The sequence below is a fragment of the Pleurodeles waltl genome, chromosome 1_2 (genome assembly GCF_031143425.1).
Source record: "Pleurodeles waltl isolate 20211129_DDA chromosome 1_2, aPleWal1.hap1.20221129, whole genome shotgun sequence".
Lineage (NCBI taxonomy): Eukaryota > Metazoa > Chordata > Amphibia > Caudata > Salamandridae > Pleurodeles > Pleurodeles waltl.
Window position 1 is genome coordinate 615359291 of NC_090437.1, and position 27351 is coordinate 615386641.

A 27351-nucleotide genomic window follows, 5' to 3' on the forward strand; every position below is an offset into this window, starting at 1 on the left:
GCAGAACAAAGGACTTCCTCAGAGAGAGGGCGTTATACCCTCTCCCTTTGGAAAAAGGTGTCAGTGCTGGGGAGGAGTAGCCTTCCCCAGCCTCTGGAAATGCTTTGATGGGCACAGATGCTGCCCATCTCTGCATAAGCCAGTGTACACCGGTTTAGGGATCCCCCAGCCCTGCTCTGGCGCGAAACTGGACAAAGGAAAGGGGAGTGACCACTCCCCTGACCCCTGACCTGCCCCTCCCAGGGGAGGTGCCCAGAGCTCCTCCAGTGTGCTCCAGACCTCTGCCATCTTGGAAACAGAGGTGCTGCTGGCACACTGGACTGCTCTGAGTGGCCAGTGCCAGCAGATGACGTCAGAGACTCCTCCTGATAGGCTCTTACCTGTGTTACTAGCCTATCCTCCTTCCTAGGTAGCTAAACCTCCTTTTCTGGCTACTTAGGGTCTCTGCTTTGGGGAATTCTTTAGATAACGAATGCAAGAGCTCATTAGAGTTCCTCTGCATCTCTCTCTTCACCTTCTGCCAAGGAATCGACCGCTGACTGCTCAGGATGCCTGCAAAACCGCAACAAAGTAGCAAAGATGACTATTGCAACCTTGTATCGCTGATCCTGCCGCCTTCTCGACTGTTTTCCTGGTGGTGCATGCTGTGGGGGTAGTCTGCCTCCTCTCTGCACTAGAAGCTCCGAAGAAATCTCCCGTGGGTCGACGGAATCTTCCCCCCTGCCACCGCAGGCAACAAAAGACTGCATCACCGGTCCTCTGGGTCCCCTCTCAGCACGACGAGCGTTGTCCCTAGAACTCAGCAACTCTGTCCAAGTGACTCCCACAGTCCAGTGACTCTTCAGTCCAAGTTTGGTGGAGGTAAGTCCTTGCCTCCCCACGCTAGACTGCATTGCTGGGTACCGCGTGATTTGCAGCTGCTCCGGCTCCTGTGCACTCTTCCAGGATTTCCTTTGTGTACAGCCAAGCCTGGGTCCCCGACACTCTAACCTGCAGTGCACAACCTCCTGAGTTGTCCTCCGGCGTCGTGGGATCTCCTTTTGTGACTTCGGGTGAGCTCCGGTTCACTCCTCTTCGTAGTGCCTGTTCCGGCACTTCTGCGGGTGCTGACTGCTTCTGTGAGGGCTCCCTGTCTTGCTGGGCGCCCCCTCTGTCTCCACACGCAATTGGCGACATCCTGGTCCCTCCTGGGCCACAGCAGCATCCAAAAACCCTAACTGCGACCTTTGCAGCTAGCCAGGCTTGTTTGCGGTCTTTCTGCATGGGAACACCTCTGCAAACTTCTTCACGACGTGGGACATCCATCCTCCAAAGGGGAAGTTCCTAGCCCTCTTCGTTCTTGCAGAATCCACAGCTTCTACCATTCGGTGGCAGCTTCTTTGCACCCTCAGCTGGCATTTCCTGGGCATCTGCCCAATCTCGACTTTGTCGCGACTCTTGGACTTGGTCCCCTTGTTCCACAGGTACTCTCGTCCGGAAATCCACTTTAGTTGCATTGCTGGTGTTGTTCTTTCTTTCAGAATTCCCCTATGACGACTTCTGTGCTCTTTGGGGAATATAGCTGCACTTTACACCTACTTTTCAGGGTCTTGGGGTGGGCTATTTTTCTAACCCTCACTGTTTTCTTACAGTCCCAGCGACCCTCTACGAGCTTGCATAGGTTTGGGGTCCATACGTTATTCGCATTCCACTTTTGGAGTATATGGTTTGTGTTGCCCCTATTCCTATGTGCTCCTATTGCAATACATTGTAATTTTACACTGCTTGCATTACTTCCTTTTGCTATTACTGCATATTTTTGGTATTGTGTACATATATCTTGTGTATATTTGGCATCCTCATACTGAAGGTACTCACTGAGATACTTTTGGCATATTGTCATAAAAATAAAGTACCTTTATTTTTAGTATATCTGTGTATTGTGTTTTCTTATGATATTGTGCATATGACACCAGTGGTATAGTAGGAACTTTGCATGTCTCCTAGTTCAGCCTAAGCTGCTCTGCTATAGCTACCTTCTATCAGCCTAAGCTGCTAGAAACACCTCTTCTACACTAATAAGGGATAACTGGACCTGGTACAGAGTGTAAGTACCCCTTGGTACCCACTACAAGCCAGGCCAGCCTCCTACATTGGTTGTGCAGTGGTGGGATAAGTACTTGTAAATGCTTACCACTTTGTCATATTGTACTTTTCATAAGAGAAAAATATACACAACAAGTTCAGTGTATGTACACCTAACCCAAAAGTTTTGCTTTTCTCCTCTGACTCTATTTGCTAAGTGCTGAAACGTACCTCTAAACTTTCAAAAAGTTTCTAAAAGGTTGAAAAAGTTTTTTTCTGTGTCCTTAAAAAGTCCTGAAACTTTTTCTTTCTTTTTTCTGTCCCTAAACCCTTTTCTATCATGTCTGGCACAGGTCCTACTCTTGATCTGGTCAGCACAGCTTATGACCACCTTAGCTGGAAAAGTTTGAGGAGTCTCTGCATTGATAGAGGTTTAGGGGTAGGGAAGAGTCCCTCTAGAGAATTGTTAAATAACATGCTCATTGAAAATGATAAGGCCTTAGCTGGCACATCAGTTGAGAAGTTAGGAGATGGTTCACACTCTGACTCTGGGGCACCCCTAGGGAGAGTGTTAGATGGTATCCTTCCCAACCTGCCCCTTAGCAGGCCACCTAGCATAACTGGTAGTAATGGAAGCTCCCATCACAGTAGGAATGTCATTCCTTCAGGCCAGGTTGTTAGAGTGCCAACTGTTAGGGACAATTCACCCAATGTTCATTCACATCATTCTTCTGTGTCAAAGCATGCCCAACCCACCCACCCTGATGACAGAATGTTAGAAAGGGAACTCAATAGATTGAGAGTGGAAGAGACCAGGCTGAAGCTTAAACAGCAACAGCTGGCTCTAGACAGGGAATCTTTAGACTTAGAAAAAGAAAGACAGAGGTTGTGGTTAGGACCCCATGGTGGCAGCAGCAGTATTACAGATAGTAATCCTGTGAAAGAGCATGATTCTAGGAATCTGCATAAGATAGTTCCCCCTTACAAGGAGGGGGATGACATTAACAAGTGGTTTGCTGCACTTGAGAGGGCCTGTGTTGTACAGGGGGTCCCTCAAAGGCAGTGGGCTGCTATCCTATGGCTATCTTTCAGTGGAAAAGGTAGGGATAGGCTCCTTACTGTGAAGGAAAGTGATGCCAATAATTTTACAGTTTTGAAGAATGCACTCTTGGATGGATTTGGCTTAACTACTGAACAATACAGGATTAAGTTCAGAGAAACCAGAAAAGAGTCCTCACAAGACTGGGTAGACTTTGTTGACTATTCAGTGAAGGCCTTGGAGGGGTGGTTACATGGCAGTAAAGTTTCTGACTATGAAAGCCTGTACAATCTAATCTTGAGAGAGCATATTCTGAATAACTGTGTGTCTGATTTGTTACACCAATATCTAGTGGACTCAGATCTGACCTCTCCCCAAGAATTGGGAAAGAAGGCAGACAAATTGGTCAGAACAAGAGTGAACAGAAAAGTTCATACAGGGGGTGACAAGGATGGCAAGAAGAAAGATGGTGAGAAATCTCAGGATATGCATGGGGATAAGGGTAAAACCAAAGATCCTTCTTCAAATCCTAAACACTCTTCAGGGGGTGGGGATAAAACAAATCCTTCCTCTTCTTCACAACCTACACACATTAAAAAGCCTTGGTGCTTTGTGTGTAAAAATAGAGGCCATAGGCCAGGGTATAAGTCCGGTCCAGGTAAACCTCCTGAGCCTACCACCACTAATACATCAAGCTCTAGTGCCCCTAGCAGTAGTGGTAATAGTGGTGGGACTGCTGGCAACAGTCAAACTAAGGGTGTAGTTGGGTTCACTTATGGGTCCATCATAGAAACTGGGGTAGTCAGTCCCAAGACCGTTTCTGTCACACCTAGTGGCATTGGCCTTGCCACACTGGCTGCTTGTCCCCTTACAATGGATAAGTACAGGCAGACAGTTTCAATAAATGGTGTTGAGGCCCAGGCCTACAGGGACACAGGTGCCAGTATCACTTTGGTGACTGAAAGCCTAGTGGCTCCTGAACAACACATCATTGGACAACAGTATAAGATTATTGATGTCCATAACTCCACTAAGTTTCTTCCCTTAGCTATAGTTCAGCTTAGTTGGGGTGGAGTTACTGTCCCTAAGCAGGTGGTAGTGTCACCTAGCTTACCTGTAGATTGTCTCTTAGGTAATGACCTAGAGACCTCAGGTTGGGCTGAGGTAGAGTGTTATGCCCATGCAGCCGTGCTGGGCATCCCAGAGGAATTGTTCCCTCTCATTTCTTCTGAAATGAAAAAGCAAATGAGACAAGAAGACCTGAAAACTCAGGATCCCTCTCCATCAACAGGTAAAAAGGGTATCACAGTATCCCCTAACCAACCTGCCATTCAGGATACCATTCCTGTGGTGGGAGAAACCTCTCCTGTGGTGGCACCTGTTCCAAGGGAATCATCAGCTGGCATAGCTGTACTCCCTGAGGTGGAAGTACCTCTCTGTGGGATAACTAATATTGGTGGAAAAAAGAGCACCATTTTAGTTAACATGGAGCATCCCTCCAACCCTCCCAGAGAAACTTTGGTGCAGAAACCCTGCACTGCCTCACAACACTTAGGACAGCAACCTTGCCCTAGTGTGGAGCTCATAGGACAGCATCCCTGCCCTGCGCCAACTCAAGAGAAACAGCATCCCTGTTCTCTCTTCCAGCCATGTGGACAAAGTTTTTGCCCAGCTATGGCTTTACTGAGACAGCATGCCTGTCTGGCATTCTCATCACTAGAAATAGGTCCAGTGGACAATTTCCACTGCTCTAAACTAAAACTTACTAATAGAAACTCTGAAAATATAGCTTCACATTGTTGCTTAGCTACAAAACTTCAAACAGGGTGGTTTACATCCCCACAGGGAAGTAACAATATAGTGGATGATAAAGGGAGTAACCAGTCTATTGCAGAGCTACTCTCTTCTTATCACCACTTAGACAATAAAGTCTCAACTGGCCAAGGTTAGCCTTATTGTCCTTCGTTTGGGGGGGTGTTGTGTGAGAAAGTAGCCTCTTTCTAGCCTTGTTACCCCCACTTTTGGCCTGTTTGTGAGTATATGTCAGGGTGTTTTCACTGTCTCACTGGGATCCTGTTAGCCAGGGCCCAGTGCTCATAGTGAAAACCCTATGTTTTCAGTATGTTTGTTATGTGTCACTGGGACCCTGCTAGCCAGGACCCCAGTGCTCATAAGTTTGTGGCCTATATGTATGTGTTCCCTGTGTGATGCCTAACTGTCTCACTGAGGCGCTGCTAACCAGAACCTCAGTGGTTATGCTCTCTCTTTACAAATTGTCACTAACAGGCTAGTGACCAATTTCACCAATTCACATTGGCATACTGGAACACCCTTATAATTCCCTAGTATATGGTACTGAGGTACCCAGGGTATTGGGGTTCCAGGAGATCCCTATGGGCTGCAGCATTTCTTTTGCCACCCATAGGGAGATCTGACAATTCTTACACAGGCCTGCCACTGCAGCCTGAGTGAAATAAGGCCCACATTATTTCACAGCCATTTTACACTGCACATAAGTAACTTATAAGTCACCTACATGTCTAACCTTCACCTGGTCAAGGTTGGGTACTAAGTTACTTAGTGTGTGGGCACCCTGGCACTAGCCAAAGTGTCCCCACATCGTTCAGGGCAAATTCCCCGGATTTTGTGAGTGCGGGGACACTATTACACGTGTGTACTATACATAGGTCACTACCTATGTATAGCGTCACAATGGTAACTCCGAACATGGCCATGTAACATGTCTAAGATCATGGAATTGTCACCCCAATGCCATCCTGGCATTGGGGAGACAATTCCATGATCCCCCGGGTCTCTAGTACAGACCCGGGTACTGCCAAACTACCTTTCCTGGGGTTTCACTGCAGCTGCTGCTGCTGCCAACCCCTCAGACAGGTTTCTGCCCTCCTGGGGTCCAGCCAGGCTTGGCCCAGGAAGGCAGAACAAAGGACTTCCTCAGAGAGAGGGTGTTACACCCTCTCCCTTTGGAAAAAGGTGTCAGGGCTGGGGAGGAGTAGCCTCCCCCAGCCTCTGGAAATGCTTTGATGGGCACAGATGCTGCCCATCTCTGCATAAGTAAGTCTACACCGGTTTAGGGATCCCCCAGCCCTGCTCTGGCGCGAAACTGGACAAAGGAAAGGGGAGTGACCACTCCCCTGACCTGCACCTCCCAGGGGAGGTGCCCAGAGCTCCTCCAGTGTGCTCCAGACCTCTGCCATCTTGGAAACAGAGGTGCTGCTGCCACACTGGACTGCTCTGAGTGGCCAGTGCCAGCAGGTGACGTCAGAGACTCCTCCTGATAGGCTCTTACCTGTGTTACTAGCCTATCCTCTTTCCTAGGTAGCCAAACCTCCTTTTCTGGCTATTTAGGGTCTCTGCTTTGGGGAATTCTTTCGATAACGAATGCAAGAGCTCATCATAGTTCCTCTGCATCTCTCTCTTCACCTTCTGCCAAGGAATCGACCGCTGACTGCTCACGACGCCTGAGTAGCCAACAAAGTAGCAAAGGCGACTACTGCAATCTTGTATTGCTGATCCTGCCGCCTTCTCGACTGTTTTCCTGGTGGTGCATGCTGTGGGGGTAGTCTGCCTCCTCTCTGCACTAGAAGCTCCGAAGAAATCTCCCGTGGGTCGACGGAATCTTCCCCCTGCAACCGCAGGCAACAAAAGACTGCATCACTGGTCCTCTGGGTCCCCTCTCAGCACGACGAGCGTGGTCCCTGGAACTCAGCAACTCTTTCCAAGTGACTCCCACAGTCCAGTGACTCTTCAGTCCAAGTTTGGTGGAGGTAAGTCCTTGCCTGCCCACGCTAGACTGCATTGCTGGGTACCGCATGATTTGCAGCTGCTGCGGCTCCTGTGCACTCTTCCAGGATTTCCTTTGTGCACAGCCAAGCCTGGGTCCCCGACACTCTAACCTGCAGTGCATAACCTCCTGAGTTGTCCTCTGGCGTCGTGGGATCTCCTTTTGTGACTTCGGGTGAGCTCCGGTTCACTCCTCTTCGTAGTGCCTGTTCCGGCACTTCTGCGGGTGCTGACTGCTTCTTTGAGGGCTCCCTGTCTTGCTGGGCGCCCCCCCCTGTCTCCTCACGCAATTGGCGACATCCTGGTCCCTCCTGGGCCACAGCAGCATCCAAAAACCCTAACCGCGACCCTTGCAGCTAGCAAGGCTTGTTTTCGGTCTTTCTGCGTGGGAACACCTCTGCAAGCTTCTTCACGGCGTGGAACATCCATCCTCCAAAGGGGAAGTTCCTAGCCCTCTTCGTTCTTGCAGAATCCACAGCTTCTACCATCCGGTGGCAGCTTCTTTGCACCCTCAGCTGGCATTTCCTGGGCATCTGCCCAATCTCCACTTTGTCGCAACTCTTGGACTTGGTCCCCTTGTTCCACAGGTACTCTCGTCCGGAAATCCACTTTGGTTGCATTGCTGGTGTTGTTCTTTCTTGCAGAATTCCCCTATCACGACTTCTGTGCTCTCTGGGGAATATAGGTGCACTTTACACCTACTTTTCAGGGTCTTGGGGTGGGCTATTTTTCTAACCCTCACTGTTTTCTTACAGTCCCAGCGACCCTCTACGAGCTCACATAGGTTTGGGGTCCATACGTTATTCGCATTCCACTTTTGGAGTATATGGTTTGTGTTGCCCCTATTCCTATGTGCTCCTATTGGCAATACATTGTAATTTTACACTGCTTCGATTATTTCCTTTTGCTATTACTGCATATTTTTGGTATTGTGTACATATATCTTGTGTATATTTGGCATCCTCATACTGAGGGTAGTCACTGAGATACTTTTAGCATATTGTCATAAAAATAAAGTACCTTTATTTTTAGTATATCTGTGTATTGTGTTTTCTTATGATATTGTGAATATGACACCAGTGGTATAGTAGGAACTTTGCATGTCTCCTAGTTCAGCCTAAGCTGCTCTGCTATAGCTACCTTCTATCAGCCTAAGCTGCTAGAAACACCTCTTCTACACTAATAAGGGATAACTGGACCTGGTACAGAGTGTAAGTACCCCTTGGTACTCACTACAAGCCAGGCCAGCCTCCTACAGCCCCCCACGGGAGCGACCCTTGCCTAATGGGTCGCTCCCCATCTCTAAAAAAAAAAAAAAAAAAAAACACAAAAAAACAATTTGCCCTGGCGCCTAGAGGTTTCTGCCCCCCCTGGGGGCAGATCGGCCTAATAACAATAGGCCGATCTGCCCCCCAAGCGGGCAGAAATGGCCTAAAATAAATCCCCCCCCCCACCAGCGGGGAGCGACCCTTGCCTACAAGGTCGCTCCCCTTGCGTGACGGCACAAAAAAAAAAGATCCCTGGTGCCTTGTGGTTTCTGCCCCCCTTGGGGGCAGACTGACCTAAAATCGGCCGATCTGCCCCCAAAGCGGGCAGAAATGGCCTAAATACAATTTGCCCCTCCAGGGGAGCGACCCTTGTCCAAGGGGTCGCTCCCCATCTGTAAAACAAAAAAAACAAAAAATCCCTGGTGCCCCTTGGGGGCAGATCAGCCTAATCAAAATAGGCTGATGTACCCACCAGGGGGGCAGAAATGGCCTAAAATAATCCCCCCTCCCCCCCCCCCCAGGGAGCGACCCTTGCCTAAGGGGTTGCTCCCCTTGCGTGAAATTCACGTACAAAAAAAACTCCATGGTGTCTAGTGGTTTCTGCCCCACTTGGGGGCAGATTGGCCTCATCAAAATAGGCCAATCTGCCCCCAAGGAGGGCAGAAATAGCTTAAATATAATTTGCCCCCTAGGGGAACGACCCTTGCCTAAGGGGTCGCTCCCCACCTAAAATAAAACAAACAAAAAAAAAAAGATCCCTGCTGCCTAGAGGTTTCTGCCCCCAGGGGGGGGCAGAAAAGGCCTTCCCAAAAAAATTTCCCCCTGGGAGCGACCCTTGCCCAAGGGGTCGCTCCCTTATGTCAATTTCCCATAAAAAAAATAAAAAAATCCCTGGTGTCTAGTGGGGTTTCAAAAGCCGGATTGCAAGCAATCTGGCTTTTGAAACCCTGGGAGAGACTTCAAAGGGAAGGAAATACATTTCCTTCCCTTTGAAGCCTCTCCGGGCCTTCCCCCACGTGATTGAAAGAGAAATGCTGAGCATTTCTCTTTCAATCGCGCTGGAAGCTCTGGGGGAGACCCTGTGACTAATCAGCGCGCGCTGTCACAAGGGGGGGTGGGGGGGGAACGGGGGTGGAAGGGGAAGGGCTGCCCCTTCCATCCCTGACTTTGGGGGGGTGGGGGGAAGCATACAGGGGAAGCTAGAGCGCTCCCTCTGGGCTGTGTGCCGAGGACGTAGTGGTTACGTCCTGTGCCGAAGGACGTAACCACTACGTCCTCGGCACAGAAGGGGTTAAATGGTGCCATGCCAACAACCACATTAGTGCAGGGCATGCAAAACTTTAATTTTATAGGCAAATATTTTAAGAGCATTAATTAACATTGTGACACATACCACTAACATCATTGTATTCTGGGTGTATCAGTACACGCCTCAATGGTAAAGAGGTGAAACCCCAGGTTCTAATGCTACTCCGTCCACAAAACGGAGGCCTCTCAATCTTAATGTATACCAAATTTAGAGTATATCATTGGCAAAATATTTTCCGTAGTCTTTGTGGTGCCAGCAGTAAGCCAGGGTACTTGGGTACCTAAGTATATTTGAACGGTTTATTGGTTATATGCAGATCACAACTTCAGGAGGAAGGACATATGTGCTCCCACATCTCCAACATGGGGTTGAAATCTGGATGAGAGCAGATCTCCTGTTACAGATACATCCCTGCCCATTCACCGACTCTACCGAGGTCAGTCAGTGGCCCATACATTTTTATGCTGACCTCACCGTGGATGAAATAATTTGCTAGCCCCCATTACGAAAAACCTAATGATGTTTTTTTTTTTTTTTTTTGGTCAATGCCTTGTGACCTTTGGCATCCCTTCATGCCCCACCATGTGACCGTACCTACAATTGTAAGGCAAAATGGTTTGTCCCTTTCTATCCTCTAGTCTGGTTGCTCCCTCTACATTTGTTGACCAATGTTAAGAAGCAGTGCTCAGTTCCTTCTCCTCGCCGCCCCTCCCCCCCCCACCCCAATGCATCTTTTAACTCCGTATGACCTAGAAGTGATAATGCTGATAAATTATCGGACGTACCGGATCAGAAGGGTCAGCCGCCTGACCCACCAGTCCTGAAATTCGAATTGATGCTGCACAGGTCATGGACTGCCAGAAGCCACTGCGGTCTTTCCTCCCCTCCTCCACATTCACACGCAGACAAATCAGCCTAACACTTTCATTTCAAGCAGACAAGCCAGCATCCAAATAACCGCACGCAAATTAAACATGTTTGTCTATTACTTTCTAATTCTCGAGCACACCTTCACGGGATGCCTTTAGTTTCCTTTTCTGTGTTGGTGGTTGTTTCGGGCTGTAGATAAAATTGTTTACCTGATGATGGTTGTCTGTTGCAAAGAGTGCAGAATACAGCTCCCAGACTCGCTTTCAAATTAGAAATGAAGTCATATATCACCAGTATTGTTTGGGTCTTGACCCCGACCCAGACATTAACTTGGAATATCAGTTTTATGCATTTAAAATAGATTTTTTTTTAAGTCCCTAACACTGAGATGAAAAACCAAGGGGGTTGTGCAGCCTCAAGCACAACAGAGACCGGGAATGGCAATCAGACAGCGGCTTTGCCGGTTGCCCTTCCATGGAAGGTCCTACCCAAGAACCTCCACGCCTCTGAGGATCTTCTCTGATTCAGAAAATATTCCCCACTGTTAAGCTTACTGTAGTTTAAAGTCGTAAAGAAAGCTGGACTCTTAGTCTAAGGTTAGATAGTGATCGAGACTTAGTCACCCTTGAATTGAATGAGCTGCCTGGATATATGGAAGTGGGCAATAAATAGGATATATGGTAGCGAAAATAAGACTTCTAAATAAAAAGCTACATCACAGATTGCAACTATTTAATAGCTGTAGCAGTAAGACTCTACAATTGAAAATCTGAGCCAGATTCAGTGGTTTACTGTTGTGAGAAATGGCAGATAAAGTGGAAAGAGCTGGGGATGTCTATTGTTTGCTAAAGGAAAACAGCCATGTAGCGGTACACCAATAAAGGGATCGCTCAGAGGGGATATTCAGCAAGAAGGCTAGGGAATTGAGGGTGTGACAATATTATTCTTAATTATAGGGCGTGTGATAGGCAGACTTTGGTGTTGTGCAAAACTGCACAGCAAACCCTAGTCGAAATGACAACTATTTTCGGGAGGGAGGGAGTAGAAGCTTTCAATCTCTTCCTGTAGCGGGCCCGAAATAGTTTTATTTGCACGTTTCCTTTGCATATTTTAAATCATCATGTGCCTTCAGCAGCTCATGAAACATTTCCTGTGCAGTATCGAACACGTTAGCATTGCTAGATCCCACCTCAGTTTGTAGACAAGTCTTTAGCCAGATGCTCGTGTCGGTAAAAGCCCACTCTAGGATGCAGCACACCAGAGAAATCTGGCCCAACTCATCTGTCCCGGGAGAGTAATGAATAGGTGGTGATATATGCGTGACAGAGAGCTCAGCTAGATTACCAAACTGAAACTCCGATTTTCGAACTGCTGGATCAAATTTACTTACTTGACAGGTCAATTTGTCATAGTTATTCAGCTAAATTGCACCCAGTTGATTAATAGCTGCTAGAAAATACTCCTGCGTGCTAGCCATTTCGAACTTTTGTGTGCAGGCTATTCACACCGAATGTACACGTGAAAGGTGTTGCTAGTTCAGCAGTATCTATTGTGTAAGGGAGCTCGTATGGTCTGACTTTATACAATTACTTTTTGTTTTTCATCCCAGTTGAGCCTTGCATAAATGACCAACACAAAACTCCTGGAAGTAAAATTTGGTATACACCATGGCATAAGCAGGCTTGTACTTCTGATTCGTTGCACACTTCTATTGCTTGTTGGAGGTGTCGAGTTGACCGTCACGACACCTTAAATCCCGCATTTGTAAATGGAGCCTGCATTACAGCGGGAAGAAGCTGCGTTATATGTTTTTTCCATGCTCGCAGAACACATTAACATCGTTTATAAAAATGTCTCACGTCTTTTTTGGCAGCTTCTACTGTCGTTTTGCCATTTTCAGTTCTGTACAAACGAAGTGTGACTATTACGGGCCCTCATGTCTACTCACCACAGAAGAGTCAAACGCTGAGATTTTGCAAACTGACGTGCATTCCGCAGCCGCACACAGATGTGAGCAGTGAATGTATACATCCTGACTAGATTAGTAGTAAGTAAGTAAGTGAATAACTGTTGTTCATTACACTTCACTCAGCTAGCTATGAGCCTGAGTAGCCGGCATAGATAGGCCCATTGTAATGGGAGGTTAATCTGTTAGCCGTTATTGCCCTCCGCTAAGGACAAAATGGGAAACAGCACCCACCTTAAGAAAAAAACCAACGGGGTAATGTGGGAGGGGAGTTGTCTTTTACCTGAAAGATGGGGGAAAATACTCCTTTCTCCCTCAGTGCACCCTCATCGTCTTCACAAGCAGCAGCCGGTTCATAGACAATTGTTTCTGCTCTGCCACTCATTTCACATTTTTTTTAATTTTTATTCTGGTTTATTGGCCTTCCCTCTCAGCAAAAGCCAAGGAAGAATCCTGGTCAGCTTTGAACCTGCAACTTTTTTAAGAAAATGTTGAGGGAGCACCGTGGGAAAATTGAACTTTTGTTCAACCTAAGTTTCACGTAAGAGACTGCTCCTGCTCCCACAGTGCCCCAAAGGTTCCACAGCACACCGGAGGGGCTTTGGGAACTGGCCGCACCGATCCTCCCATTGCAGGTCCATAACTGTAGCTATATTCCGCAAAGGGAGCATTGTGATTGGCTGACCAGCTCTGTATGTCCTGCCCAGTGTGCTAATTATTAGTGCTTTATGTTTGATGTGGTTCAGTGTGTCTGGTTTGCTGCCATACTGAGTTCAGCAGGTGTCTTGTTGTTACAGGACAGAGCCACCCCTATCACGATTTCCTCCTTCTCCTTCACAAGCTGTGCACAATCTCTGGTCATACTATAAACCCAAATGAGTGATCTTCCACTGTCATGCATGTCACACGTTTACAATGTGAAACACTAGATAGTGTCGACTGAAATGTGGACCAGGCTTAAGGGTTGTTCTGTTGGTCTACACACCCATTTGGGGAACACCATCACTAACAATGTTCTGTGTACACAATGTAATGTGCTCAAATTGTACTCCCAGCTGACATCGGTTGTAACAAGAGTTAGCAAGCTTTTGTCTTGCATTAATCTATAGATTATTGCTCCACTTGATATGATTGGAGACAAAGAAATCAACCTGAAGCATGTTTGTATGTAAATAATGTGTATTTGGTGTTTATAGATGTGATTGTATTGATGAAACAGAGTCAAAGGCACATCATTGTAGACAGATCCTTTTACTTACTCGACTCCTAGACATTTGTGATTCAAATAAATTGTTGCAAAGGTTGGCCGAATTAAGCGTGGTGGTGTTATTGAATAAATGATTTGTGCACACAAGCTTTTGAATACCCTGTTAAAATCACATTTGTGCATCTAAGAGTCAGCATGTGTACTTCCTGTATGAGCTTTCTATACAGAGCATTTACTGATTACAGAAATTGAAACAATTTGCTTTATAGCATTAGGAATAAACTGATATATTGTGCACATCTTCTACCGGTACACCATTTTACTGTTGTAGCTACAAGCATATATGTTGTGTGCTCATGGTCCAGTCCATGTCTTTATGCGTTAGTATAGCGACCGGACTCTTACATTGGTCAGTGTAACTGTCCTTAAATCCCAGCTTCCCAAATTCTTGCAAATTGTTACGCAAAGGGAAAGGGAAGGTTCTTAATTTGTGGTTCCTGATTTCTTACTTTGTTTTTGCAATGGGAAATGGGAAGAGTTCACTCCTTAATCCTAAATTTTGTAACTGTTGCACCTTTGTTGTTCCAGCTCAGACATGAGTCTGCTCATCTAGACCTGCTTTGTTTGTTCTTTCTTTGCATTTAGGTACATGTAGGCCAGCATTAAAAATGGGGAAAGGCAACACTGCAAAACCCAGAATGAAAAGGACACAGGGATGGATGAGCTACTGTTTGTTGTGTGTCATTGGACAACTTGAATGCTTTAGATAGGACTTTATCCGTTTCCGGTCGGTACAGGGCACAGCTGAACTTTAAAAATAAATACAGAACTGGAACATGCACATCAATGTTTCTGGAAAAAATATATAACTATACATACATATATATGTGTGTGTATATGTAGTCACAGGAAAAAACAAAGGTAACATAGTTAGGGGAGTATGTTGGTGACAACATTTAATGTTTGGATCGAAATAAAACATAGAAATTCACCAGTTACAGTTCGCGTAGATAACTATAACTTGCGCCCCCGCCGTGCACTGCCTATCATCTCACATGATGACATCTCAGATGATTTAGCATGAGCTGGTGCCTTTTATTGCTACAAATATGGAACTACGGTGGGACTTAGTGTTAAGCTAATATATACTTCCAGTGCCAATATCCTTTGGCATCTCATCATTCTGCACAAAGCTGCCAGAGAGCTGAGATCCAATAACCTCTCCCAACTGTCGATTCCTAGAATTAGTAGAGCAAGAGGTGGGGGTAATTCAATTGTGTATCAGGTCGCAAGACTATGGACCTCTCTCCCCTTCGGTCTCGGGGCTAATGAAAACTTGTTATGCTTTAGGAAACAGCTGAAAACATCTGTTCAATTAAAACAGTGCAATCTTCACTGGGTTCTGTGCTGGGAAGCCGGTCTTGGGTAGCTATGCACTCTATAAAAACCTAGATAAGATAAGCGCCTGGAGTATAACCTTCCTTATTTACTGCTTATTCCTGTGGGAGTAGATTACCCAGTTTATTGAAAGCTTTATTTAAAGATGACACATTTCTGCAGCCTTCTGAATTTAAGATAATGATTTTCTATGTTCACGTTATTGCATTTTGTTCCTGGTGGAGGTGGCAAAAAACACTCCTTAAGGAACCTTTCCATAATTTGCTGCAATCAATTGATTTGTTTTATCATTTCCACAGAGACCTCTCTATGTTGATCAAGTCGGTAGCCCAGATGTTGACATTTGTGCAGCATTGAATCATGTTAGGCCACGAATCGCTTATTTTATAACTCTATAAAAAGCTTTTCAAATTTGTCCCATGGGGATGTTTGCTCACTGATAACCGGGACGTTAACTCGTGGCATGCAGCAGCATATTGTTGCCATATTTATTTTAAAAAGCCTCAGCCTTTGCCTGCCCTCCTTAAAATCCAATAGAAGCATCCAACAGACGCAGTGTGGAATGTTGATCCCAATCATTGGTTTGTGATGTTGCATTAAACCCAACACAGTACTCATCAGTGCCATAGCAAACTATGAATAAAAGATTGAGGCAGTTCCATGGCATTGCGTGTTTCAGTACTGAATACTGTGATGTTCAAAGTTGAGGTCTCTTCTTACCACACATGAAATAAGTACACTAAAGTGAGAAGGTGTCTACAAGGCAGTATCCCGAAGATGGTGATAGTGTGGACTAGGGAGTGCAGTTAATTGATGCAAGTGCAAATTTACATAACTTCCAGATTTATCTGTGAAGATGGAATCTATTGTTCAGAATCTGACACACCTTCTGTTATTATTCATGTTGAGCTGTTAATCAAAACGATTTATTGTGTAGACTCCATTAACACTACAATGTTAGTTTTTTAAAATACAGTCTACAGAAATAGTGGCTTTTTCTACCACGGATTCTACTGTTCAGAACCTCTGACACATTTTCTGTGATCATACATGTGGCATCTTGTAATGTTTGCTTCTACACAAACACCAATGAGACTGCATTGTCATTTTATTATTATTTTTAATTGAATCTAACAAATACTGGGTTCTGGGTTAGCCTCCTTCTGGTGACTGCTTGGGTGTATCCGCATGCTTCCACTGGGATGATGAAGTGTAATTTGACATCAGAAATGTAAGTTACTGAATCTTGGTTCCCCTTGCTAAGCCCTGCACCTCGAAACAGATGGTTGAGAGGTCTAGTAAGGGTGTACTAAGTTACGTCTACTAATTTTTCCTTCAAACTTCAAGAAGGTTTTTTTTCTTTTTACATTTAGCAATTTTTTAAAAGAAATTATTAGGGAACAACTTTTGGAAGAAATATTTTCCAGATGAAACATTAATTTAAAGAAAATTAAGCAGAAAACTACTCTCACGAATATAGATGGTAAAAATGGCAATCTTCACAATCTGGAATGCATAGAAAAGTTACCTACCTTCGCCCACTTCTGTATATACTCTGTTAAGAAACATGTCAGCATAGGAAGGCTGTAAAAGGGCCTTTACCAAAAAGTTAGACCACATTTTCTTAGGTCATGTGAAAGATTTTTTGTGGGCTTACACCCCCCCATTGCTTACCCTTGGTGTTGTTGTCATTCTTAATTGCTTCTTAGTCAGTGACTTTACTTGCACATCTTGTTTTCACCTACCCTGAAGCATAGCCTCTTTCCCATCATTTTGATTGGCTGGATTCTATCCTTCCGATGCTCACTTTTAGGGAGCTACTTATTTCTTTGTGATTAAGCACTTCATGTAAGCATGTTTACAGTACTCTCCCTCATACACTTATTTCTCCCACCCAAAGTACTCTCTCACTCATTGGTGCACGCCCGTGTGTGCTTTCCACTCTGCAAAGCACCATTACCCCCACGCTCTACATTGCTGTCTCCCTCGTCAACTTCTCATCCCAGCAAACCTCACATGCTACCCTTGCTCACACTAACACCATCATCCCATGCACAATCCTCCTGTCTCCCACGTTTTTGAGAAGTGGCATTCGCTAAGGCAGTATGTCCACAAGCTGGGACCTAATGACTTTTCCAATGCTTGTACTTGGTTGTTCCTCAGACCTTGCCAGTCTACAGTGAACTAACCAATTCAGTTTCTGCAACTCTTTCTTCGTCCTAGGATGTGTTATTAATTCTTTTACAGGAGCCTTTTGTGGGTAATTGCCATGGTGTCTGGCAGTATTCTGTGTTCTTTGGGCACAAACAAACAATTGTCTTTCTCTTGTTGATACTGACACAGGTATTTTTTTATCACTGCTGCTTTTCCAAGCATAGCTTGTTATAATACCGCCATTGCTCATTTGTGACCATTTTTAAAGTCTCACCTACTAGTCAGAGCAAGCTCTCTGTAGGTGAAGATATCTATTGTCAACTTACAGTAGGCTTAGAAGCCTCCTATTACTTACCATTTATTGTTTTATTGTCACTTTATTTTGCTTGCTTATTTCTTACCATGTGTGAGTTCTGGTCCCTCAGCTCTGAGATGCGCTCACATGCTTCTTCTCCTACTCTCCACGTTACTTTCTTGGCCCTGTGTTTCTCCACTCAGCTCCACTTTGCTCTCTCTCTCACCTTTTAGCTGGTCAGTCTCCCCTGTTGCATGTTGCTGTCATCCAGTTTGCTTCCCTCCCCGCAACCCTTTTGCCTACTCCAACCCTCCTGTTGCTTTCCTCCACGCCTGCCTTCTGATTCTGTGCTCCATGCCCTTTATGTTGCTTCACCCCACACTATGTTGCTTCCTGCAGCTACGCTACTTTATTTTCCTTTACTTTAATTTTTCTCCAACTTGGATTGGTGTAACAAAAAGAAAAAAAGTGATTGCGTCATTTTTTAGGTGAAGGCATGCTTAGTGTGCATCTGCAAAGTTACACCTGTGGCTGTGTCATAGGCCTTTTTTCTCTCTTTTAGCTGTGCTGTATATATAGCAGCAAAGATGCTGGCCACTATTGCTAAAAAACATTCCCAAATCTAGTAGGTCCTAAAGGCAAGACCTATTATTTTTGCCATTGTTTCCTATACCGTGTAATGTTTGTTTAGACCAGGGGTCTTCAAACTGGGGGGCGGGCCCCCCAGGGGGGCCTCAAGTGATCCCATGGGGGGCACCAGGCTCTGGCCAAAAGAAGCATTTCACAGATAACAGTGTTTTGTTTTAAGCAGAAACATGTTATTGCATTTTTAAAACGGCAACAGTATTTAACTGCAATGTTTAAATACATCTAGACATATTTAAACATTGCCATCTTTATGAAATATTTGTGAAAAATTCTGAAGGGGGGCAATGATTTTTACTTTTCAACTGGGTGGGGCTTGGCATTAAAAAGTTTGGAGACCCCTGGTTTAGACTGTTGGCTTCTGTTTTACACAGTCCTTGGCCGGGCGTGTGCTCCTTTCATTCACCTGCTCTGAACCCCGTGCAGGCAGTTTTGCTCTTAGCGTTTCCGCTGCTTCCCTTTGTTATCATTTGCTCTGCTCCCTTGCTGGTCGAGTTCTCATGCCTCAGTCGTAATGTGCCAGGTTTGGCAGCAGGAGTTCCTCTCGTTTTCCTTAGCTTCGCATTCTGGAAGCACCGGTGTCCCTGAGGAGTCGGCTGAGAAGAAACGCACAGTTAACTGCCGAAATACAGTCCCTGCCCCAGCCTTAACCCCCTCTCCCTCTTGTACCTCCCCAGGAAAAGATCAAGGCTTCAGTCACAAACACCCAAAAGCATTGGCATCTTTTCCGTTATAACCACCGTCTGTGTGATATAAATATGGGCGAACATTGACAGGGAAGGGAAAAACCTAGCTATGCTTAATATTTTAGTAAGTCCATCCGAGAGTGTCGAAAGGTGAGCTATCATCAGACCATGAGGAGTAAAATAAATAAATATATTTTTTAAAATGCCAGCTGCCAACAGAAGTGTGCATCTTCTTTATGATTGAAGGCATTGTGTGTTGTATTTCCCACCTGCAGATCTTTCTTACTTCTTAGGAAATAACATATTTTCCGAAAGTAATTTATTCGTTTTTTCAAAGCAAGTTATCCAGTCGGTCACTTAATTGATGTTTAGTAAATTGTTTAGTTTTATTCTAATGTGTTTCTTAACCGTTACGATGTGTTTCTGCAACGGGGCGTATGATGTTTTGGAAAACGGAGGATTTTTTTGTAGGAACTGCGTATGAAAAGGGTATGAGATTTTCAATGAATTGTGTGAATTTTGGTGACTTTATTAATAATTTTTTTTCCAAACGCATTTGGATTCTTTTAAGAAACGCACCTAAACACCTTGAAAAAGATGTGATCACCCTCGAAATCTGCCCGTTTAGCATGAGTCCTGAAAAAAATGCTACCACTGTTTCCTTTGGAAAGTAAAACTTTCACAGTTATTTGCTTGAAAAATGAAGATTCCAAATTACTATGTCAAGGAGAATAACACCACTTAAACAAAAAAATGTGAATCTACCGGCTTAGTGAGCGAAATGCACCTGTCACTTGAGGCAAACGTGCTCCCAAGGTATCTGAGAACGCCAGAAGATGCTGGAGCATTGCCTCACTCGCTAGCTCCACCTTTTAGATGTATGGTGTCATTTGATATGTTACTATTTGGAAGTTGGTAGTTGAGGCATTGTGGGGCGTGCCGGTGACATCCTTGCTTTGGATACAACATTTTCTAGACTTTAGCGATTTCTAAAAGGGGCTCCTGTCCTTCTCTCAGAAGCGTGCAAGCATCTCTGGAGATATAATTCAACAGAAGAGTACGTTTGTAACCAAAGTATTCATGTAGGAAAGAAAGAAGTCACTAGAGACAGACAGCTTCTCTAAAATGTAACTTTTTCATCTACTAGTCATCTATATATATATATATATATATATATATATATATATGTGGCCCTGACCGAGCTTCCGTTCTTCTGATGACCTTTCTGCTGATTTTTCAGCTAAAGACAGGAGCATGGGGTGCATGAGGATTTTACTGCTGTTAATGCAGAATTTTTTTTTTTCTGATCTGAGTTTTCATCTGCTGCGCTGTAATTGTACCATCTCTCCTGTTTTTCTGCTATTTACACACTTTGGCTTTTGGAGTGGTCAGCTGTACTTCTTATGAAGGGCATGCTCTAAGGTATACTCTCTACAACCTTGTTTTGAGACCGCTTCCTGGGGAGATCGTGGTGCAGTAGTAGGGGCCACATTCGTTGTTCTGTGTAGCTACAAAGATGTGGTCAGGCTGGCACTGGAGTGTATGTAGGTTGATGCGTGACACCTGTGGTCCATTGTTATTGGAGTTGAGAGGGTCAGTCTTGGCTTGAACTTGATGGAGAACATCTTTGGGTTCGCAGAGCTTGCGCAACCAAGTGAGCAGATCAGGACTGGTCTGGTCTGTTCTGGATTGATTTATAGCCTCCAGATCCTTGGAAGGGAGAAGTTGCAGCAAATATAGAGTAGATTGGAACACTAGCATAGTAAGGCCTGAGGACGGGGAGGGGATGAAACGAGGGCACACAATAAGGGCACAATCAAGAATTAAGTGAAGGCTGGTGAATTGTATTTATACTGTTACAATGTACATTTGCCTTGTACAGTGCTTCTGTGTTAGAGAATGGTTGCCAAATTGATACTTTTGTTTACATTGCATCATAGTAACAGGAGGGAGCCTGTACATCCTGAGCTTATCACAATCAATTGATATTTCCAGTGCCCTGCTACAGTGTAAGCGGAAGGGTAACTAAGGGTTTCAAACCCATCTTATTTGAGTAGTTGGGATGTTCGTTTTGGCTCACTATGATTTATTGAATTTTTTTGTATAATAATGGCGCCCTTCTCTACTTTTCCAAGCACTCCCCAAATTCTGGCAGACTTGCGAAGTGAGCCTTTCAACAATGTATTTGTTCGTAATCAGTCAGCGTTGGATAATATGTCAAAGCTAGGAAAACAATTTTGTTCATCTGCTTTGAAAACATGCAACAGTGCTAATAATCTACATATCCTAGTTAACATCCAAATCAATACTAATGCCTATTAAAAGCCTTTGGTGCTTGTGAGCACTGGGATGTGTCTCTGCTGTCATCGAGCTAGCACATGCTGGATCCGTGTATCTGAACACTTGGCTAGTCTGTGGAAAGCTAGCACCTGTAAGAACCAAATGACTGAAGTTAGCTGTACTTTGTGAGGTCTGACCCTCTAGGCTCTTTGCTCTTTGTCACCTGGCTAGTAGGGGTGCCAATCCTGTTAAGTTATCCAGCCAACATTGGCTCTATTGCCTTCAGCCAGATCATGTTGTTCTGCTTAATGTAATGGAGAGCTGTTCTGTCTAAGGTCTAGACTGTGATAGGCATGCAAGCTAGGATGTAGCTATTTTGTTTGGCAGGAGAGCCATCTCACAGGATTTGGTATCAAAGATGTAACTTCTGTGGTCTATCATACCAGACAGTCTAAAAACAGTGGTTCTTAACCTGTGACCTGCTGACACTTCAGGGACCATGACACCCATTCAAAGGTCTACTACTCCTTTAAAAAAAAAAAAAAAAAATAGATTAATAAAATTGTGTGTGTGTATGTATGTGTGTGTATATATGTGTGTATATATATATATATATATATATTTATAGTTACTTAAAAGCAAAGGATACAAGGACGTTATAGTTAGGTTCTGAATTTACTCACACAACACCATAGAAATTAATCAGTTAGAGTTATTTCAAGTAACTATAACTTGCGCCCTAAGGTAACTATAACTCACCCCCCCGCCATGCACAGTTTTGTTCTTCAATAATTTTCTGCTAATGTTTCATTGATATTTTTAATGGCGTTATAAAAGTTGTCATGAGTGCTGTAATATCTGGGGTAATTAGTTAATGGCGAGGGCGCGAGTTATAGTTACCTAAGGGTGCGAGTTATAGTTACTTGAAATAAGTCTAACAAGTTAACGTCTAGGGTTTTGTGTGAGTACATTCAGAACCTAACTGTAACATCCCTATAACCGTATTTTTTTTTTTTAAGTGAGTTTCTATTTTTTTTTTTTTTTTTTTAATAACATAAAGTAATTTTAATTACTATACAATAATACAGTCACCGCTGTGCACAGCCTTTGGCTGTCCGCAGCAGGGATTGGCCGCAGGGCCCAGCCTGTGGCCAGGGCATACAGCCAACACTCTATAACCACCCAACTCCGCACCAATCGGGCCTTTGGCCATGTGTGGCGGGGATGGCCACAGGGCCCACAGCCAACAGCCTATAACCACCCACCTATGCCACTTACTGCCTTAGGCTGAGCTTGGGACCGGGGGTGGGAGTTAGCCACAGTGCTTGGCCTGTGGCCAGGCCCTGCATCCAAAACCCCTATAACCACCCAACCCCATGCCATGCATGGCCTTCAGCTGTGTGCTGCAGGGGTTGGCCGCAGTGCCTACCCTGCAGCCAACCCCCTATAACCACCTGGGCCCTGTGCCACGCACAGTCTTTGACGGTGCGTGGCGTGGGTTGATTCTGCGGCCAGCCCTCCATAACAACCCAGCCCCATGCCACTTACATTGAAAAATATTCTGACAAATAGAAAAAAAATTGTATTTGACAAATAAAAAGAGTGAGATCACCTTTATTATATGTATCTTACATTTTTGAAGTTGAAAAGCTGAGAAATTACAACTGACACACCTAGACTGGAACCCTCTGTGTGAGGGTCTGTCTGAGACCTTAGCCACTAGGCCACTGATGATTCCTTAGTGTGCAGTGTCCAGACATCTCTGTGACATTCAATGCAAATATGGTGATAGGGGAAAAGATATAAATGTTCCATCACTAGGAATATTTAACATTCTAAACACGAGTAAACAGACACACTGACATGAGATACCAGGATTTGAACCTTCAGCCTACTGAGTAACAGTCCATGAGTGCTACCAGTAGGCCAGCTGACACTATTCTGCTGTGCACCAAAATATAACTATAACATTCGCAACATCTTGCTTGTGTGCCGCTTTGAAGTCATTCTGTGGAGAGACCATTGCTATTGTTATTGTCACCAAGATGCTTGTGAGGGGTGCCTGAAGGCCGCTGCGGTCCTAACTGGCTGGCTCCCTGCATCCTATGGCAGACGGCATTGTTCCCGCAAGCAGAGAGCTGCTTGAAATAGCTGCACCCTGCCTGCAGTAGCAATGTTTTCATCTCTTTCCCTGCACGCAAATAAACAGGAGGAGGACAACTTTAAAGTCCTGTCCATATCTTCTGGCTCCTTTTTGGACCTGGTACCACCAAGAAATGGAAACAATTTGCAAATGAACTACACTCTGGACTGCTAACAATATGTAACCAGTCCTTGAACACAGGCATAATCCCGCAGGTCCGGAAAAAAGCACTAATAACTCAGCTGTTACAAACGTCACCAGCAGACCCATTAGTTCTAAGCAATTACTGTCTGATATCCCAACTACCATATCCAGTAAAAATCACAGAAAAGTATGATTAAGAAACTGTCAACTTACTTGAAAGAACATACTCTTAGAAAAAGAACAATCTGGTTTCAGACCAGCACACACTACGGAATCAGCACTGATTCGAGCCTTGGGTGAATTACAGATGACAGTAGACAGAGGTCCAACAGCATCATTGATACTGCTTGATCTCTCAACTGCATTTTGACATGGTTTGACAGCTTCCTGTTGAAAGCAATATGCCCATCCGCACATGTGAATACCCTTTTTATAGCGAGAAGTGTGTAAACACCAAGTGTATTTTGTCGACCACTGTAGTTTTTAGAACTGTGATTTTTTTTAACCAAAGTTTGATGTTTGCAAGGCATTCTGGGTAAGAAAATGGAGTAGTAGCCACACAAGTTAACACCAGTCTGGACCCAGAATCATGAATCTCGGTCTCCCTGGGTGCCAGTTGAACCCATGACCAAATACAGCAATCACTCACAACTCAAGGCAACATTTTCAGGTCCCAAATTAGGTTTTGGGTTTTTCCATTAGTGGGCGAAACTCCCAGTCACCCAAGTGGGGGTACCATTTGTATCTCTATGAATCTGGGAAGACAGAATAGTAGAACATTTGGTATTATCAATTGAATTTTTCTCCCTTCTTGGCATTCAAATATAAGTGTGCAAGAAAAAACTTATTTTGCAAAATGTCCTCCGAATAGTATGGCTAACCCCAAATTCAGAGTTGTACAAATAGTCTCTGTTCCTATAGTCTGCATTCTCAGCACATTTTAAAAATGCATCGTTTTCCTGTATATCCATTAGATTTTACCAGATTAATTGAAGCATGGTACATAATGAAAAATCACTGTAAGCTGCTGCTTAGCAACTGAATATGGGCAGGGCTGGACTAGCCTACAGGGCAATCAGTCTGTGCTCATTTAGTGGTTTAACAGGTCATTATAGTGGTATTGTTTTGGCTATCTGTGGGCCACTTGTATGGTCTGCTGGGTGGTTTTTACTGGTAATGTTATTGATATTTTAACAAACATTTGCTTCAGCAAGCTCCAATCCATGCATTCTTTCATGCCTTGCAAAACACTACACAGCATGTCTACAAGTTCAGAACGGCCCAATTTGCACACCTGGGCCACTATGTTTTTTTAGCTGTCTAAATTACAAATGGGCACACTTGTTTTTTTTTATTGTTGTTGCTGTTGTTTTTTGGTACCCAGGCCAATTCGACCCTGTCTCTGTTGGTTTCTGAAATACATGCAATACCCAAACACTGTATATTCCTGTGACCAAAAGAGACTGACGGACGAAATGGTGCATCACATATGTAATCTGATCATCCGGTCAAAAAATTGCAGATGAAAACAATGCCACCTATTTCTATTTCCTGCTTATTTTCATTATGTTTTTTATTTCAACAGTCAGTGTAGTTGGGAAAAATCATGAGCGAACTACAAAATTGACCCTTCTCTGAATCACGAATGTTGTCTACTTTTTAGAATTGTATAGATTTCCTTGTTCGTCTATGAGTTTTACACCTGTTTCCACCTCATCCTTCAAGTACATAGAAACCACAAAAATCAAGTACTACTTTCAGACATGTAAAAGACGGCAGTTCAAAAAAAGGTTTTCTGTTTACAACTCTGCATATTCATAAAAGCGCGGAAGAGGTGATTATTTTTAAAGAAAAAAAAAAAACATGCATTTTCCTGCCCACACATTTCTCAGAAAAACGTTGCTTTATGATGGCTATTTTCTAGGTGACCTCCGGTGAAATCCACAAACCCTGAGTACATTTAGAATCTCCAGTCATTCGGGGAAAAGGGTACTCAAATTTGTGGAAAAATTTATGTAGGCTTAAGAGCAGAGTGCAACAAATATTAAACAAAAAAACAAAAAAAAAACACCCGCACTATGGGTGGGGGGGACTGAAAGACCTCCGCATCTAAGGGGCTAATTACATTTGTGTGCATGAACCAGACGTCCAGTGATGTCTAGATCCTCTTGGAAACAAAAAAAGGTTTAATTTTTATTTTTTTTGCTTTTGACCCACAGATGTGTGCTGCTTCCTCTTTTGGCCATGAAGGCTCCTCCACAAAGCCTCTTCATGCTGGTTGATTCTATCGACGAGGGCTGTAGTATTACAGAAGGGGAACAGAGACAATCTGGCTTATCAGGAACCATAGCAGAGCTTTTAGCTGCTCACCACGAGTTCTTCCCTCCATGGCTACTCCTGCTGTGCTCGGCCCGAAAGCAAAGTAAAGCAGTTACAAAAATGTTTACAGGTAAGGTCATATACCTACGTGAATGATTAGTTGTAGTACCTGTTATGTATGTAAAACGATTGTGGGGAATTTAGACATCATTTCTGCACTTCGAATGCTCATTTACATGCTTGCTGAAATGGTAACGTTTCCAGCTGATGGCTACAGAGTATAACAAACCCCTCCACCTCTCAAGTGAACTAACATGGTTTAATTAAATGTCAGGAGTTACTACAATTTATTTTATCAACGACTTATTTTTTTTTATGATTAATTTTGTAACAGTTGTTGTAACTGCCTACAGGCAATACAAACAGGTACTGGCAAAGTTAAAAGGTATGGCTATTTTATAGATTAAATGTATTCACTGTAAGTTTGTGAGTAGGGTTAAGTGAATGGGTGATTGGGATGATATTTAAACAGCTGAATATAAGGGTGACTGAATGAATGAGTTGTTAGAGTGCATCAATAATTAATGGGTGAGTGAGTGTGCATTTTTTAGTGTTGGAGGGATGGGTCATTGATGAGTGTATGTATGGATGGATGCGTGCAGATAGGTTGCACCAATATTAGTCGGAGGCCTCAGACAACATAGTGATATTGTTTTTTAAAAAAAAACACAAGAAATGCCAGTACTCTGCCAGTGCAAGTATTTACAAGGTCTGAGAACAATTGAGCTAAGGTTGCCCTAGATGTCACAGATGCAACCATTAAGCATGCTTGGAGTTGTCTCATTATTCATTGACCCTTAAGATTAATGAATGATTATGGGTATGCACTAAGGATCACTGCATTTAAAACGTCATTCTAAGTGTCACGGATGAAGCATGCAGACGTCGCACATAGGCTCACTGTGAAATATAGAAATGTTAGGTATACTGGAAACCTCAACTGTTGGATACTCATTAATGTCCTAATAAGACTCTTCATCTAAGTCCCCTCCCGGGGCTCTTTATCGCCAACCTCTGGCTTCTCTGCTCTCAATGTCTGTTTCTCCCGTCAGACTCCACATCTTGATGTCCACTCCTTGCACGCTTGTTTCACACACAACTTCATGACTGTACCATGCCTACACCATGAACACTTCTGAGATATGTGTGCATATGAAGGGAGAATTGGATAAGTAGTGTCAGAGGTGTGGTGTCATAACGCTGCGCATCTTAAGTTCATAGTCCGCAGGTCAGTCGTCTGTATATATAAGAAAGCACAGCAGCTACACCTCTGCTGAAGCCTCAGAAATTGAGCTAGGCTCCCCATGCAACGGTGCCCCTTCTGTCTTTAGTGGGCGCCACTAACTCGGGAGAATGTGCTGAAAATGTGGTGGTTCCAATGCCAGACTAGCCTATAGACAGTTTCATTCACAGTATGCCCTTTGTTTCTGCATTGATGGCACTAAGGAGTACTGGGAGGTTGTTCAGCTGTTTGTTGGTTGGGCAAGAAAAGGCAGCCCAGAGCTGGACCTTGTCCTGTTGAACTGTGCTCTGCATTTACCTGTGTTCTGTGGTGGCCAGGAAAAGACCCTTGTACATGACCTCCGGGTTCATTCCACCAGCACTTAGGTTAAACCACTCTTTTGGCTCGGGTTGTTCACTTTTGAAGATGTGCCAGGCAGGCACCTGGACTTGGGTTCATACTTTAATCTGGCACTACT

At 44.3% G+C, this 27351-nt stretch overlaps 1 protein-coding gene across 1 annotated transcript in view; it reads left to right on the forward strand.

The window, feature by feature from the left end:
* ANKRD50 (ankyrin repeat domain containing 50) overlaps positions 1 to 27351 on the forward strand; it is a 131747-nt gene that overhangs the window by 52288 nt on the left and 52108 nt on the right. Inside the window, exon 3 of the mRNA XM_069242383.1 lies at positions 25492 to 25721. Within this exon, the coding sequence (XP_069098484.1) occupies positions 25492 to 25721 (230 nt within the window). The remainder of the gene's footprint in view (positions 1 to 25491; positions 25722 to 27351) is intronic.